The sequence below is a fragment of the Mastigoproctus giganteus genome, chromosome 5 (assembly GCF_048544385.1).
Source record: "Mastigoproctus giganteus isolate SK-2022 chromosome 5, ASM4854438v1, whole genome shotgun sequence".
NCBI classification, from domain to species: domain Eukaryota; kingdom Metazoa; phylum Arthropoda; class Arachnida; order Uropygi; family Thelyphonidae; genus Mastigoproctus; species Mastigoproctus giganteus.
In genome coordinates this window covers 104,665,035-104,683,834 of record NC_143579.1, presented here as the reverse complement: position 1 = coordinate 104,683,834, position 18,800 = coordinate 104,665,035, and the positions used below count along the sequence as shown (strand labels likewise).

Below are 18,800 nucleotides of genomic sequence, written 5' to 3'. Positions count from 1 at the left end.
CTTAGGATTTGTTATAGGTTCATCAGCAAACTCGTAATTGAATTGCCTCTTTCTTTTTTGTAATCTTCTTGTGCAAAATTCTGGAGATACTTCCAATTCTGTCGCAAGTTCCGTGGCACTAACTAAGATGAGTTTAAAGCCAGTCTCTCTATACTTTGACATCCAGCATAGAAGGTTTTTAAATGAAGAAAGTGCTGTAGCAAGATCTGTTAAATCACTTTTCAATTCTCTACTAACAAAATTTACGTGAAACAACAAATCATGCCAAAATACTATTGAAAGAAGAAACTTGTATTCCTTGATCTGGTTAGCTAGTGATTCAGCTTCACTTCTTGCTTGGGCATCTTCTGATGCTATTTCCAAAAAGCACAACATCGAAATCACCAACTTGATACCTTAAAGCCTTCCCACTTTGTATTCGACACTCCCAACTTGTTTCCTCGAGAGTCTTTGCAGAATGACCCTTCATCACATATTTTTAGAAAACTGACCATCTTTTTGTTGATGCTGAAAAGAGCACATACAGCCTTTGAAGTGTCCCAAAAAACATCATTGCATCAGGAGAGATTTTGGTCCTATCCCCTAGAATTATATTGTAATTGTGACAAGCACATGGTGTAAAAAATGCTCTTGAATTTTCCTGTAAAAGTCTTGCCTGAACACCTGCAACTTTTCCTTTCGTATTAGTTCCATTGTCATAACCTTGACCTTGGATATTAGTTATGTCTAATCCTAATATTTCGAGTTCCTGTTTCAAATTTTCTCCGGTACTGCTCTTTACATTGATAAATTTTATGAACACTGTTCATACACACCGACTGGCATATTGGGCAATGTTCCATTGGAGACATCTAATTGTCAAGGACATTTGTTCCCGATCAGTGTCGGGTTAAGGCATGAGCAAACAAGGCAGTTGCCTGGGGTGCCATTCTTATAGGGGGCTCCAGAAGCTGATTATAGCTTGGAGTCGGCACTTACGCAGATTTCTAGGATACGCAAAGTAGCGCAGAAATAATATTTTTGCTTGGGGTGCAGGAATACCTTAATCTGGCCGTGTTCCTGATGGCTGATATCGGGTGTGCAATCAAGAATAACAGTAAAATACTTGGCAGATTTTATTTGTACTAGAAAAAATTCATTTTCTAGTGCTTCTGTGGACTCTCTTTTCCTCTTCCTTTTAGTGTAGCCGCTTGGTGTGATTTTATTCTTTTTTTACCTTCTAAAAAGAAATTATAAGGCAACAGATGATTAGTAAAAATTTTCTTGCATGTTTTGTTTCAACTTACTTGTTGTAGAATAATAAAATTTATAAAATAACTGTGCTTTATCATTGATCAAATGAGGAACTCCATCATTCATTAAACTATAAAGTTTCTTATATTTATATGATGGGTGTAAGAACAATAAGAAAATCTGTTTCGTGGTAGACACTCATTGACACCACTAGCTGGAGTGAATGATATACACACTTGATAAGAAGTAGACAGGGAATCTCAGTCTTTAATTTCTTATACATTATTGTTAATACTAACCATTACCAATGCATTGTCAGTACAAGTGCAATAAGTCTATGCAACTTTAATCCATTATTTCTTAGTGATGATTACAAAGATTCACATATTTCTTCTGCAATGCATTCATTGAGTTCAATTATGTCAAGAAAAGTTAGCATAAATCGATTCTTGAAATTCGAATAGTACCTTATTACAATTCCCAACATTTTTATAGCACTAATATCATTACTTTCATCAATAATTTAACTGAAGTTTCTGTTTCCTAAATCAGGTTTTAAATTATCCACAAAATGTGGTGCTATAGCATTGCATATCATTGAAGTATATTTTGTTCTTTGCAGTTTGAGATACTTACTTACCTTGCTGTCTGAAAAACAAAATTTACAAATGCAGGGACGTTCCTAGGGTATGTGGTGCCCAGTTGCCAATCGCAATTTGCTGCCCAGATGCCAATTGAAATTTGGCATCCTTGTTTAAAATTTTCTTCATATGTGTATGTAAATTTCAGGTTTTCAGGTGCCCCTTAAACATTCACGGGCGCCCGTGTGCAGTGCACCCCTTGCACCCTCGGGATATAGTAACCTATTTTTAGGTTACTGTTGTTTTTAATAAATTTAACTATTGGACTTGGTGCAACGTGATCTTAGTTGCTCATGTGCCCACAAAAACTAATATCACTCACTCACTCATGCTTATTATCTAAGTTTGTAGATGATATGAAAGTTGGCAGGGTGATTGATGACAGTAATCAGGGTATGCTACTTTTTTTTTTTTTTATGAAAACCCCAAATGCGAAAGGTATTAGAACCTATAGTACTTAGTACCGTGCATGGGTTAGAGGTTGAAAAGATGAAAAAAGATATTTGTTGACATTAGACTTGAACTTCTGTAGACTGTAATTTTCATGAAATACATATGAAATAAGGTTGTTCCAGAAAATGGCAGCTGAATGTATAAATGAGGAAGATGAAAAGTTGGCTCTGTGAGTTTGAAGTCTGATGTAAATGGATGTTGGCTAGTGGCGGCACGTGTTCAGACTATTTTGAAAGAGGGAGCAGGAATTATAGAAGCTAATTCAGAAGAACAATGCCCATGGAAATATCTGTAGAAAAGGCATGAAGCAGAAACAGTACGTCTATGAGACAGAGAGTGGAGAGTGGAGTTTATTAGAGATGAGTCATTAATAAACCCAACTTTCATCTTCTGAATCGAATCTAGAAGCTGGATGTGGGGACAGCGCCCAAGATGTGGGAACAATATTCCATGGTAGGGTGAATTTGCAATTTGTACAGAGTGAACAGCCCTTTGGTAGAAAAGTAATGCCAAGAGCGAAAGAGAAAACCAAGTTTTTTAGATGCAGAGGAAGCAATATTTGAAATGTGCTTGTGCCAAGAGAGATTAGAAGTCAGGGTAATCCCCAAAAGAGATATATCATCTTGCCTAGAAATCGTAGCGTCACCAAAGATAAGCATAGGAGCATAAGAATTCTTTTGCGAGACTCAGTCCTGTCTTATATCTTTGTGAGATATAAGACAGGACCGAGTTTTAGAAAGATTGAAATCAACTAAGTTGTCTTTGCCCCACTGGAGAATTACCTGGAGATTGGCGTTTAAGGAATTGGTAGTGGATATTTGAGAAGTTGAAGCTGATTGAGTAGGGTGAGGTTTCTCAATCTGCAAAGTGCAATGCAATGTGCTATCATCAGCAAAACTATGGATAGGATTTCCAGTCAATGGAAGAAAATCATTAATATACAAGAGGAAAAGAGCAGGGGGAAGAACTGAACCTTAGGGGACACCAGCATTAGTGGAGAAGTTAGAAGACAGAGAGCCATCTGCCATCACCCTCAGTGAATGGTCAGAGAGAAAACTGGATAACCAATTACAAAAAACAGTTGGCAAACCATAAGATGGAAGCTTGTTTCACTGAACTTTTCTGTTGAAGTTTTCCGTAGATGGGGAACATAAGCCAGAATATCACCAGTGGATCGACGCTGACGGAATCCATACTGGGGATTGTTGATCAGATGGAAGGTTTTTAGGTAGTTCAAGAGTTGGGGTTTAATTGATTTCTCCATTACTTTAGAAAGAATAGTAGTAATTGCAATGGGACAATAATTGGATAGGAGGGATTTGTCACCCTTTTTAGGAATTGGCTGGATATGAGCGAATTTCCAAGCAGAAGAAAAAAACACCTTTGGAATACAAAAGTGAAATAAGATGGCAAAGAACAGGAGTAAGTTCAAGAGCACAAGTTTTGAGAACAAGTGGAGAAATACCATCAGGACCGGGGCTTCTTAGCATCATGATTCGTCAAAATCCTTCTGAAATCCTTTTGATGGAAGACCACAGGAAAAGTTGGCTCTGTGACTTGAACCTATTCCTTCATCAGTGCTATTTATGAGAATCAGAAACAAGAGCAGTCCAAGAATTGATTCTTGGGGAGCTTGCATCTGATGTTATGCAATCTGAAAAATTTCCATTAATAACAACCCTCTACCTTCTGTCCTACAACTGTCCTGTATCCATCTCAGAATCTTTCCAGTAATCCCAACATATTCCAGCTTATACAGTAACCTCTCATGAGTGACTGGGTTAAATACCTTGCTAAAATCTGAATAAACTGTGTTGAAATTGTTCCATACATCCTGCTCATGAGTCGCTGTGTCAAAATAGTTTATCAGGTTACTTAAACATGATTTTCCCTTAACAAAACCAAGTTGTGTGTCTTTCAGAATGTCATTTTTGTCTAAATGGCCCTGGATTGCATTCTTAATCATTGCTTCTGAGATTTTTCGTACACTGAAGTCAGAATTACTGGCCTGTAGTTACCAGCTTCACTCTTAGAATCATCTTTATGTATTGGTGATACGTTGGCACTTCTCCAGTCCAAAGGAATCTCTCCCGAGTCTAGTGATGTACCCCATAATTATTACCAGTGGTTCACTCTGGCTGCCTCTAGTAAAATTAATGGGTATATGCCACCAACTCCAGGAGCCTTACTTTCTTTTAGGCTCAAATTTTTTTAATAAGCAGTCATCTCTAATTTCGAAATTACTAGTTTCATGTCTCAGCCTCATTCACGCAGCTTCTTCTCATCGTGGAGGGTCTTTCATCAGTTAAGACCGATGCAAAATACCTATTGAATTCATCAGCAACACCATCTGGGTTATTTTTGGGTGTGGTACTTTCCCACAACCAGTACACAAAGATTTGATTTGATTAATTTTCTTCTTTGTATTCACATACTTGCAAAACTCCTCAGAAATTATTTCCAAAAGTATCTCAGATATTCTCAGCTTTCTCGATTAATTTTAAATTCTCTTCAGTTACTTTTCTGTTTTCTTTAATTTATAGTATTAAAAAGCTGTTCTCAGTGTATATTGATTACATTTGTATCTTTTATTCTTATTTCTTTTATAATCCTATTTTGTTTGTGAAATATGTGAATTTGTGTGTAATTGTGCTTTTTTTTTTACTTTGTGTAATTCCAAGGCTTCACAAAATGCTGCTGAATTAATTACTTAATATTGGAAAAATTTGATATTACTTTTACATTTTATAGAATTATAATTTGAGTTTTTTTCCTCCCCAGATTCCACCCAACAATATACAAATGGGGATCTGAGTAATGGGCCAGTAGTAACATATCTTACTGACCAGGGTCATCCAGATACAGTTTCAGAAGCATCTACGTTATCTAAAGATCTAACAGTAAGCATTCAGCATACACAACCGCTTGAACATCATTCTCTAGCAGTCAGTAATATTTGTTCCAGTAAACCCCAGATTCTTGGATCTTCTAGTGTCTTCCCTTCTATAGCAACTTTATCAAAAGCTGACTGTAACCAGCTTATTTCCTCTGGTAATTGTACAACTGATTCTGCTGAATCCCTTAGTTGTAATGACTCTTTAAATGGTGAAACTACATCATCATCATCGTCGTTATCTTCAACACAGCCACAGAAAGAACAAGATACAGCAAATTATGATTCCTCTATTAATAACAGATTAATTTCCTCACCAAGAAGGCCACGATTGTCTTCAGTAACAACAGGAAAATGTACATTAAATGCATACAAAAGAAAATGCAGTGGACCAAAGTTGAAAATGAATAGATCTGTATGTAATAAGCCATTAAAAAAATTGCCCGCTCACAGGATTTCAGTGTCAACTAGGAAAAAATCTTTCAAGAAAAAAATTAGTGATCGAATAGATTCTAGAAGTTCAGGTGAAAATAACAGTGACACTGGTAATAAACTGCTCGCTTGTTTTGATAAAAGTTGTGATGAAAGTGAAGATGAAGAAGATGATGAGATAGATAGTACTGATACAGAAATGAAAGATACTTCTTTATCAGATTGTGCAAATCTTGAAATACACAGTTCTTCAGATGTTCTGCTTGACCAAAGTGCTAAGATTGAAAAAAAGGTAAATATGTTAATGCTTATATAAATATGTAGAAATTATTATCATGTAAAAAATAAGTATTATATTAGACTAAGTGGGCAGTATCTATTGTTGAAGGTCTTATTTATCTGCTTTCTTTGAACATACACAGGAAGTCCACAGATGCTACACCCATATAAAGGAAGATTAGATTAAATTTGCACCAGTTTCAGCATGCAATAGACCAGATTCACTATCTACAATAATTTTAACTTTTAATTTCAAAGACTACTTTGACTTTTTTTGATCAGAACCACACTAGCAGGATCTCTTCTACACTATATAATAAAATGACTTGTAACACCATGTAATCTAATGAAATAAGCAGTGAAGAACAATCACAAGCAGCTAGCCATAGCCATTGTCTGTCATTTAGAATTGCATCACAGCATGACATCACAGACATAGCTAACACAGTGCTTGATATCAAGATTTGTTTCATTTTAAATTATAAAAAGTGGCATGAGGTCAATTTAAAAAATTCTCTGTTCTCTTTCTCCTTTTCTGATTAACATATAGGTTAAGTATTTTTTATTTTTTAAGGAACTTATGTCATTTCTGTATTGGAAACCAATGTAAAAGAATATCATTGAAAAGCAGTGGTGGCTGTATATAAATGTACATTATTTAATAAAGGATTATTTAGTTTGTTTATTTATACAGTATCATTAGCTACTTTGAAATAAAGACTAGATTACCTGTGATTTATTTTGTGGTACACCATCAGGAACTTGCATTTTTCTTTCAGTTTGATGGAACCATCACTCTTTTATTTTAGACGTATGCAATTTATCATCTTAACAGTCAGCATGGCAGCTGTTGTCAAGTTATCAGTTGGTTGAAAGCATAATTTGTTAAGAGATTCACCGTAATATTTTTAGGAAAACAGAAATATTTCTGTTTTACTAAAAAAAAAAAATTATAATTAAATACACATCATTATCATGGGCAAGGCAATAGAAATGACAGAAATAAGATTTTAAAAATATGTGCATTTGTCCATTTATGGTTGAATGCGATTATTTGCTGGGATGCACTTCCAGGTATTGTTCTTATGCATACATGAGTCGTTCCAAACATTTGATATGATAAATGGATACCAGATATTGGAACTTTTATTTATTGTTTTTCTGCAACATTTCCAAAATTAACAACTTACAATAATTGGATTGATAATCCCCTACCAAATTTTGATTTAAACAAAAAGAATGCTGGAATGTATTGAAATGAAGAGCGAGTTCAGAGATGGCAGAACATACTGTATTAGCAGAATTTTTATGATTTTTAGTTCTCTTATAGTGCAGTTGGAATGGGTTGATCCCTGGTGGGAGATGCAACCCAAGTACTCCACATGATTTACTACATGCTATGCCTGGACAGTATGGTTTCATTAGTAACATAAGCGTAGCATGTTATTATAGTGTAGTATTTCATTAGGTGAAAAAGCTAGATTAATGGAGAATAATTTATGTAATTTTGTTGGTTTGTATATGATTGCTATTTCAGTATTTCAAAAAATTAATTTTGAATACCATGAGGAAACAAATGGTCAGTATAAAGGTTACCAGAAGATTGTCTTTCTGTTTTTAATATAGATGCATTTCTTTTGAGAACTTTAATATTACTGATTAATGAGATGCAACACCTCTGGTTTCTGAAATATAACATGAGTATATTTATCTCTATGTCAGTATTTGGTTTCCTCTTCGGAAGTGTATTTTAAGTTCTGATGTTGTCGAATGATTACGTCAACGTGTAACATAATTTCACAGATAATGTGAAATTATTTGTTGTTACACAAAATTATATCATTTGGATAATAGCCATAATACAAGGTATTATGGATGAATGGCATTAAATGAACTTTTTCAATTTCAGCATGAAATAACTGTAATTAAATCACTTATGTTGCATTCTGTGGTAAGCCCATATATTTGCTTATATACTTTACCACAAAAATTTGTGAAATTTTCTTCAACTAAACTATTAATTAATGCAAGAATTCCAAAAGGCTGCATCTTCATTTGTGTTTGTAGTTAGAATGGGATACAGGTGCCTCCATAGCCAGGTGGGCAGGAGACCGGGGTTCAAGCCCATGACCACCAAATATGGAAGATGTGGAAGGTCAGGGAATGAACACTGCATATCCCCAGCCCAGATAAAGGGTGAGGATTGGTGTCAGGAAGGGCATCTGGCTGTAAAAATTTCATGCCAAAACAATAAAAAAAAAAAAAAAAAGTTGACCCCATATATATATATACAGGGTGATTCACTACCAGTGCGACAAACTTGCAGGAGGTGTAGGGGGCACAAAGACGAATCGGAATCACATAGCACTGCAGGGTCCGAAATGCCTTCGTCATGCGGTAGAGGACGTTGAACGGGAGGTCGCGTGAACAGCGATCCCGGAAGTCAGCGTTTGCGAACCGTTTCTGTTGAAGAAACCAAGTAGCAAAAGTCCTCTGGAGTGGATAATCCGCAGGCTCCAATGATTGGACGCGTTGCAGATGATATGAACTCATTTGGTTTGTTGACAGTATCCTCCGTACAGTGGATTGGGAAATACCCAATCGTTGGCCTATCGCTCGAGTACTCGTACTCGGATTGCCTTCTGCAAGACATAGGACATTCTCCTCATTGTCTGGCGTCCTCATCGTTCTCTCTCGATTCATGGTACTTCTCGTGAAACAACCAGTCTCACGTAACCTTCTGTGCACACGTGCGAAAATCATATGATGAGGAGCACGCCTGTCGGGAAACGTTCCTGGTACAAGCGCAGAGTGGCGCGCCGTTACAGTCCACAGCTCCATACACGAGGTGCATGTCGGCCAGTTAAACGTTTGAATACTCATCCATCCTACTGCCTCGGGAACCGGTTCGCAAATGCTGACTTCCAGTGGGATTGCTGTTCACGCGACCTCCCGTTCAACGTCCTCTACCACATGACGAAGCCATTTCGAACCCTGCAATGCCATTTCGAACCCTGTGATTCCGATTCGTCTTTGTGCCCCCTGCACCTCCTGCAAGTTTGTCGCACTGGTAGTGAATCACCCTGTATATAATGGGAAAAGACGAGGACAAAAAAAAAAGTTAGAATGGGATACAGAAATTTACATAGCAGAAGTGCATATGCTACATTATGTTAATGTATGAAAATATAACATCCAACAGATAAAGTTTTGCATCATTTGTTAACTTTAACTGCTTAATTCAGTCATATACACTCAGTGATTACTGAATTGTGACCACTTACCTAATACTGTGTTAGGCCACCATTCACATGGATAACAGCCACTGTTCACCTAGGCATTGACATCCACCAGACGTATAGATCTGCTGCCTGCAATGCTTTCCACATTGTTGGAATAGATGATGGTTGCATGTCCATATGCCTCACTTCCCATTCCAAAACATCCCACAGGTGTTCAATTGGATTGAGATCAGGCGAATTTGGAGGCCAATAAAGATGGATGATATCTTCACCATGTTGCTGGAACCACTCGTGCACAGTGCATTATCATCTTAGAAGATCCTGTTTTTGTCTGGGAAAAAATGCAGCACAGCAAGGTGCACATAGTCTCCTAAGAGATGCTAGTAGATCTCACCAATGAAATGTTGGTCTATACACACCAGGGGTCCTAGTTCTTGCCAGCAAAACATGCCCCATATTAAGCAACCACCACCGCCACCTGCCTGGATAGTGGGCACCATGCACAATTAGTCCACGGACTTGTGTTGCTTGCACCACACGCATGCACGCGCACACAAAGGTTGATGAACATATGCACCAGATTGGATTCATCTGGCCAGCACACTTGTTTCCAGTCCTCCAGTGTCCAACCAGCATCTTGTTGACCCTACAGCATTCACCATTGACAGTGATCAGCTGTGAGAAGAGGGTACCTCTTCAATCATCTGCTGCTATGGAGTCCTCATGCATCTGAGTATGTAGTGCAGTGCATCAGCATTCCCCATATTGTATTGTGATATCAGCTGTTGCCAGTGACCTGCCATAGAGACCATACAGCACATGATGTGGCACATTATGAGCAGAGTTGTTTTTGCCCCATAAAAATCCAAACAAACAAACCATACAACACGATGTACCCTTCACTCACTATGAACATCCACCTTCCATAACCCTTCATAGTTCTGTTGGTGGGAGGTGGTTTGACCTGTTTGACACCATTCTTTGTACACTTTAACCACAGTGGGCTGTAAACAATGACAAGATGTGCCATTTCTGATATGGAAGCACTCAACACACACAAGCTACCAAAGTCATGCCCTTATGGAACTCTGTGTAATCTTGACGATGTCTCAACTGCTACTTTTTCACCTTGACTTGCACGACCAGATGCAAATTACCACTGCTGTAATGTACAGAGCTGTTCAACTTTTTATACTGAGAGCTATGCAGCATAGTCTGTTACAGACAAGGTGGTCACATTTCAGTGATCACTAAGTGTAGATAAGCCATATTTTTAATGGAATATGCAGAAGCAGAACAGTAATGATTGATTATACAATACACAAAGGACAAGTGGTGCTAGTGTGAGTTTCAATGATGATATGTGTAACTGGGTAATGTATTTTTATGTGGACAAACAGAAAAGGAGTGTCATATGTTCAAGGTTTTATATCTGTAAGTTTTGTCATAGAAATATAGTGGAATTTCTCTATTGCGAACTTCTATTTAACGAATTTCTCTATATTATGAATTTTTTGGCAGAACATTGCACCTTGAAATGAAATTACTTGTAAAATTAACCCAATATAGAGAAGCGTTAGTCTCTAACGAATTTTTAAAAAAATTTAGCAAATGCATTTTTAAATATTTTCAAGCATTTACTGCTAAACAACCATTCAAATATAGTACGACCTCCTTCCCTCCGAAATTGTTCATTAGCATCTGGAATTAACCATCCTTTTAGTGAACACTTGGCCAGTGACTCCTGTAGGAGGGTCTTTGTTTCATTTTTGTTACAGTTATAAAACCAAATGGGTTTTCTTAAAAGTGGTCATGAACTTTGCAATAAATAGGGTAGATTTGTAAATTGATGTTGGCTAAGGGGAAAATGAAATTCGTTGCAGGTAAACGTTTAGCGTGCTGCGGCGGCAATACATAGAATGCTTCGATAGTTGGTTTTTCGTAATGCGTACTGAGTGACATTCACTTTTCACCTCAACCGTACCATGTGACCTTCCTGTCAATCATTATGTGATAGTTTTTGTATATGTCCGTTCTCATTTAACTGGACTCCCAGTAGATGGTATTCATGAAATTGTTTTCAACTTCGTTCTTTTAGAATGATTTGTCATCAATCACATAGGGCAGGGGTCGGCAACCTGTGGTTTTTTGACATATAACTGCGACTCTTTAACGTTTAGCCCACATTAAGCATAATTTGAAATGGAGTTAGAGGACTTAAAATTCAAGGACATATGGAGTGCAAGACTAAAATGCCTTAAGCCTGAAATTGGGGAGGCAAAAGCAAATGCTGCCCTTGAATTCTACACAAATGGATAGCAATAGATGAGTTGAAAAATCAAGACAAAATTGTGTTCGATGCATGGAGTAACTTACCAGACACACATAAATTTTAAAATATTTGTGTTTGGACTTCTCTCAGTTTTTGTTTCAACGTATTTCTGCGGACAAATATTTTCGAACAGGAACTATATTAAAAATAAATCAAGAAACCGTCTGAACAATGCGAGTCTCTCAGCATGTTTAAAGATAAATTACGACATACTCGCCTGATGTTGAGAGACTCGTTCAAGAAGTTCATCAGCAAAAATTACATTAATTCATACCTAATTGGACGTTTGTTATGTTTTTGCAGTATTAATAAATACAGTAAACCCCCGCTATTCGAGTTATCTGTATTCGCGGTTTCGCGTATTCGCAATCGCCGATTTAATATAAAATGAAACCTAAAAAAATGTGAATTTTAAAGCGCTGTGAATATTTACTGCCATAAAAAAACATGGGCGTGGCTAAAATTATCTTTCCCACTCAAAACAGCGCTCAGTGGGTGGGGGGAGAGGGATGACAAAATCACGAGCGTGGTTGTTTCTCGCTAATCCTTGTTCAGTATGTGTTATGCGCTTGTCATGGAAGGTTTCGTCTTTTGCTTTTAATTTATATGCTTATAAATTGAATAAATTTATCAATTTATAAATTGATATGCTTACAAAAATGATAAATCTACCGTTTTGCAGTGTAAAACAGACTTTTTCGAGTGTGTTAACGGAAGAAAGTGACTTTATTGTTTACAAGTTCTTTCTAACCCGTACAAAAATGTGGCTACGAATAACAAGGGAAATGTGAAAATATCAAAGAAGGTGATGACATTAGCGAATAAAATTGAGTTATTAGACAAAATTTCTAATGGTGAAAGTGTCTCCTCAGTGGCAAAACATTATAAAATCAATGAGTCAACGGTACAATCAATCAAAAAATCGGAAGAAAAAATCCGCCGTAGTGTCCGTGAAAACGTGCTAATTGCTTCAAAAATTTCACTATGTAACTCGTGATGTTAAATTAGAAAAAATGGAAAAAGCTTTAAATCTGTGGATAGAAGACCGAACTCAAAATAAAATTCCGTTAAGTTCACTCATTATTCATGAAAAGGCAAAAACTCCTTTATTAACACTTTAGCGAAACTGGTGATAGCACTGGCGGGATAAGTTTTTTTGCTAGAAAAGGCGCTGGTTTGAAAGATTTGTTTGAAATTTCTAATAAATATTACATTTAATATTAAATTGTTTCTTATTTTCATTTCAATGCCATATGCTTGCATTTCACTATGTACTATCTATGTACATAGTCATATTATGCAGGTACCTATAATACATACATAGACAATTTTAGACTAGTTTTTCTTATATATTTCATACTTTGGAACGGAAACCCTTTATTACTATGGGAGCCATAACTCAGTATTCGCGTTTTCGGTATTCGCGACATTTCTCAGGAACGTAACTCCCGCGAATAGCGGGGGTTTACTGTAATATTTCTAAATATATATATTTTTAATAATACATTTTCCTATTCTATTCCATTTCTTAAAAAATTCCCCCCCCCCCCTCCTCCTAGATTGAGCTCAGGTGCAGTTCTTCGGATTCTCTCTCTTTTTTTTTTAATTAGATCAAAAATGGCTCTTCCCTCAAAGAAGGTTGCCAACACCTGACATAGGGTATATGCTCTTGTTTTTTTTTTTTTTTTTTGCTGAAAAGTAACATACAGCATTCATTAACTATAAATTTTCTTTCGTGTATATATGAATGAAAGCAGAATAAAAGAAGTTCACAAAGTCGTATATGTCTTCAAAGTGATTGATAGGAAAGGTTCACGTGATACTGTTGAAATGACAAACGGACTTCATTGAGTAGGCAGTACTAACAATTCGCTATATGGCGAGTGCAGCAAAGTTTGTGGTTTGTAACGTTTATGAGCTACAGCTTGTTGCTGCCAAGTAATTTTTACTGTTGTGGAAACAATGTCGAAGAGAAAGTGTTTAAGTATTAATGATCAAGTCAAGATTCTTCATGATATTGACCAGGGTTCTAAGAAAAAAGATATTGCAGGGAAATATATCTTTTTTGAATACAGAAGCAAATGGCAACAGGATGAACAAGATGTACTGCCCCTGTCATGACTGAAAAACTTTTGGGCATTATTAGAATTGTCTGGAAACATTGAAAATGATATAACAGTAGATGGTTATGTTTATGTAGATCAATATGAAGATGAAACTGATGAGCAGTTTTAGACACGACTATGATCACAAAGAAATTAACAGTGTTGCTGAAGATGCATCAGAACAACCCGTAGAAAAGACAACTTACAAAGAAAATTCATGCTTTTAAATTGGTTCGTCTGGGTCTAGAGTTTTGTGAAAATGTTCCTGATAATGTTTTTAATGGTCTGAATAAATGTGAGGTTTTCTTTGAGAATCAGAATTTTTTAATTGTACTGTGCAAATGAAAATACCAATTTTTTGTTAATTTGTGATACTTGCAAAAACTGTGTAAATGTAATTTAAATAAGTATGTTTTTGTAATATAATATATTAAAAATAAATGTAGATTCATTTTCTAATTAGATAACAATTTCCAAAAAAAAAGATATTCCCTGTATAATGAAATTTCTCTGTAATGAATTTTTTTGCTCGATTTATCAAATTCGTTATATGGAAGTTTGACTGTTTATTAAGACCTGTGCAGTTAAGTGAGCATGTCATTATATTTCTTAACCCTAATTCTAAATGGTATGTTAAAGGTTTCACTCTAGTTAGTAGTGTCTTCATTGTGCTTAATTTTTAGAGCTGAATACCGCTGTAATGTTTCCTTTATCTATTCATTGAATCACAATGTTTTTATTCCATCTTAGTTCCCACAAAGCTTGCATTCATGGTAATCTATCATGTGAAAAAAAAATATTTGATTAAGCTGTTGAAAGCTAGTCTTTATTCATATGGCTTTTAACCCATCAATATCTATAATGGTTTGTTTTTTTTTTCATTAGCATTAGAAGAGGCATAAGATGTAAGAAAACAAGCTTATATAGCATCAGCTGGAAAAAAAACCAAGAAAACCCTCCCATTTCACTCATCCATTCACTCTAAATGCTTGTTTAGTTCTGCCTCTTTGAACTTATTTAAGTTTTCAACCTCCACTACGACAGGTGGAAGTTTGTTCCAACAATCAACCACCCGCGGGCTAAAGGCAAATTTCTGCACATCTGTTCTACAATTCTCTTTCTTCAATTTGAATTTATGTCCCCCCTCAGGTGAGTAATCTGAGAAAGAGGAAGAATCTCTTCATCAACATTGAGTTTGCTCAAACCATTCAGGGCCTTATACATTTTAATTAGATCACCTTGCAGGTGCCTAGTCTTCAGACACTGCAATTTGCAGAACTTAAGTCTTTCTTGGTATGAATAACCCTTTGTTCCACTCACCAAGCTCTTTGCCCTTCTCTGTATTTGTTCCAGCAGCTCTACATCCTTCCTGAAACGAGGCCTTCAGACCTGTATGCAGTATTCCAGGTGTGGCCTGACCATTGCCTTATACAAGGGGACAATCACTTCCTTATCCCTACTAGCAAAATTTCTGTATATCATCGACAAGACACCATGAGCTACTCGTGTAGCCTCTCTGCACTGCTCAAAACACTTCACATCTGACTGCACAATTACTCCCAGGTCCTTTTCATTACTGCTACCCATATACAGTACTTTGTATTTGTCAATGTTAAACTTCAGTTGCCACCTCTTAGCCCATTTGCTCAACTTTTCTGGATCCTGTTGCAGTAGTGTAACCTTTGTATCGTCTGTAAACTTAGACATTAACTCTGATATGCCTTCATCAATATCATTGATAAATACAGAAACCAACACTGGGCCCAGCACCAAACCCTGGGGGACTCCATTAATAACATTAGTCCACGAAGAGCAGTGTCCATTGATTACTACTCTCTGTCTTCTTACGCTAAACCATCCTTTTATCCATGGCAGCAACTTGCCCTTAATGCCAACTGCTCCAATATGTATACAGTAGTCTTTCAAATGCAACAGTATCAAAAGTTTCCTAAAATCCAGGTATGTGATATCAAAATTATATTTTTGCATCTAGTTCCTTTGTGACCACATCATAGTATCCATTCAGATTTGTCAGACAAGACTTGCCCTTAACAAATGCTGGTGTGTCTGAACTATAACTGCGGTCTTGTCTACATGATCCTGCAGTGCTTCTTTAACCAGTGACTCCATTATTTTCTCTGGAACAGAAGTTAAACTAACAGGTCTGTAATCACTCATGTCACCCTTTGAGAAACCCCTTTGTGAATTGGGGACACATTTGCACATCTCCAATGCATGGGGACCGACCACCCCGACTCCAAGAAAGCTTTTATAATTATGGTTAAGGGTTTGCTTACTTTGTTGCCTCCTTTAATATAATTGGATAAATCCCATCCACTCGAGGTGTCTTTTTTATGTTTAATTTCAACAATTTCTCTTGCACTTTGCTCAATTATTACAAAATCATTTAGCTCCATGCTAGAGTTTGATAAGCTTCTGGCCTCTACTTCTCTACAGATTTCTCATGTGTGAAATAGTCATTCACACATCAGAAGTCTGTAGCTTCCTCAGCAGGTTCTTCAACTAAGAAAATGTTCAAAGTTCATCTCTTTTGTTGTAGAGTTTACATAAGTAAAGAGTCTTTGCTGTTTTTCTTTGTATCCTTTGCCAAAGATTTCTCATAATCTGCCTTTGCTTGCCTAACCTCCTTTGTGACTTGCTTACAGACTAGCTTGTATCAACCATAGTCTTCTGCATCACACCTGATAATTTATATGTATCCTATGCATTATTCTTCTCTGCCACGAGTCTCATTAGTTCATTTGCCATCCATTTAGGCCTAAATCTTGAACAGTATTTCTTAGTTGGGACAAAACGCCTAGTAGCTTCCGAGATTACTTCCTTGAGTGCTTTCCATTTAGAATTTGCTGTTGGTAACATCATCAGTTGATCCCATTGTATAGAATTTAAAAACTGTCTGAGACCAACATAGTCACCTTTACGAAAGCAAAAACTGTTCGCTTTATCCCTGATGGTAGTTATATCTTTAAGTAAATCCCACATCAGCACACTGTGGTCACTGACACCAGATGGTTTCTTTATTTGCAGATTCTTAATGAATGAAAAATCACTGCTGATAATCAGATCAAGAGTATTACTCCCATTAGTTGCCTCTCAAACATGCTGCTGTAGAAAACAATCATCCAATAAATCCACAAAGGTCTTGCTAGTGTGTGTGTGACCAACTTACAAGTTCCAGTCAATATCTGGGAAATTAAATTCCTCCATTATAAGACAATTTCATTTATTGAGAGATAATCTGAAATCCAGTCCTTTGTGTAATTGTTCTAATTGGGAGTTAGATAAGTGGGATGATTACAAATTAAGAACATTATAATATGCATATAGTTAAGTTCAGGGCAAAATCCAAATCCTTGGGTGCCAAGCGATTGTGACTGAGTGATTTCTCTGTGCTTAAAGTGCGATTTTCCAAAAAGTGTTTCGTAGTTCTTTTACGTTCCTGTCCTTGAAAAATTTATTTATTAATAACAGCTCTTGCTAAAAAAAAAGTACTTTAAGAGCAAGGAAGAAAAGCCACCTTTCTTTATTTCTTATATATTTATTACTAACACCTACTACTTCTCGCTTGGTCACACCAGGCACTGCCCCCCCCCCCCCCCGTGGTGGGGCCAGAAATCTTGGCAGAACAGTTAATTTGCCAATGGCCAAATGGAGCAAATATGGAACACAAGTTTTCTCCTCTAGAGCCGACAAGCTCTCAGCCAGACATTGAAAATAAAATGAACATGACATGTCTCAACCCAAGAGGTTTTAGACCAACTTCTCAGACAGATTTTCCTGCATTTCTCATAATGCACTCTCTTACAGATCAGCCTCACACCAAATTGTCTCTGTTTCTAATCCAGAAACATCTCGAAAGTCTTGCAGGATCTCCTAAAACAGTCAAGTGACTGTAATAAGGGGACCTACTAGTAGAAGCAATCAGCAGGAAACATTGAGCGTCTACTGAAAGTTACAAATTTTGCTGGAATTTCAGTAAAAGTTTCTCCCCATGGTACCCTAAACACATCTAAGGGTGTTATATCCAGCTGGGATCTATTGAATATCTCGGAGGAGGAGATAAGTGAAGAACTTCAGGAGCAAAATGCAATTGCAGTAAAAAGAATAATGATTAAAATGAACAATACACTCGCACCTACAAGAAATATTATACTCACTTTTAATATCTCAAACCTACCTTCTTCCATAAAAACAGGTTATCTTCTTTGCCACTTTTAACCCTACATACCTAATCCATTGAGATGTTATAAGTGCCAAAAATATGTATACTCTCAAATGGCATGCAGAGGAAACCAAGTTTGTCCCAACTGTGGGTCCTCTGATCACACTCAAAGTGATTGTTCAGCAACAGAAATGACCTGCCCTAGCTGTAAAGGCAACCATCCTGCTTATTCTAGGACATGCAACAAATGGAAAACTGAAAAGAAAATTGTAAAATACAAGATTGAAAATAAAGTAAGCTTTCAAGAAGCAAGGAAATTAATTGCTCCCAGTATTTCTAAACGTACATACTCCAGTGTGGCACAAAAATATCAATCAGTGGCTACCCAAACTGATGTTACAGTCCCCTCCAACACTTCAATCTCTGACTGGGCTCAGACTGTTCTCTTTCAGCAACAGTCCAGTATCCCCAAGCACTTGAACCAGGCAAGCAATACTGCTCTTACAGTACCTGTGAAATTTCCTCCTCCAATGATTGATGCTACATCAAATAACCGAGGCTCAAACATAAAAAAGAATATTCAGGACACATCCATGGATACAATTGACTCATCCAGACAGGAGACCCAATCTTAGAGATATATGCGGAAGATGATATGGACACTGGTCGGCTATTCTTCTCCAAAAAAGAAAAACTGAAGCCTGAATGCCATAAACCAATCACATCAAAAAAACAGTCAGATACAGCTTCTTCTACTAAACACTAATAATGCTGTATATTCTACAATGGAATTGTAGAGGATTTCATAACAACCTTAATAATATTCAAGATTTAATTATCTGCTACTCCCCAACTGGTTTTTGTCTACAGGAAACATATATAACTCCTCAAATTTCTAACTACCATAAAGAACTATTCTATCTACCGACAAGATCGTAATACTTCAAATGCTGCCCGTGGAGGTGTGGCTATCTTGGTTAGCTCAAAGATCCCAACCAAGCAAATTG

The 18,800-nt window shown here is 36.7% G+C and overlaps 1 protein-coding gene across 2 annotated transcripts in view; it reads left to right on the top strand.

Moving 5' to 3' along the window:
* Positions 1 to 18,800, top strand: part of LOC150085605 (uncharacterized) — a 400,641-nt gene that overhangs the window by 115,617 nt on the left and 266,224 nt on the right. For both annotated transcript variants that reach the window (XM_090373388.1, XM_090373387.1), the window contains exon 4: positions 5,109 to 5,944. In XM_090373388.1, coding sequence (XP_090229514.1) covers positions 5,109 to 5,944 — 836 coding nt within the window. The remainder of the gene's footprint in view (positions 1 to 5,108; positions 5,945 to 18,800) is intronic.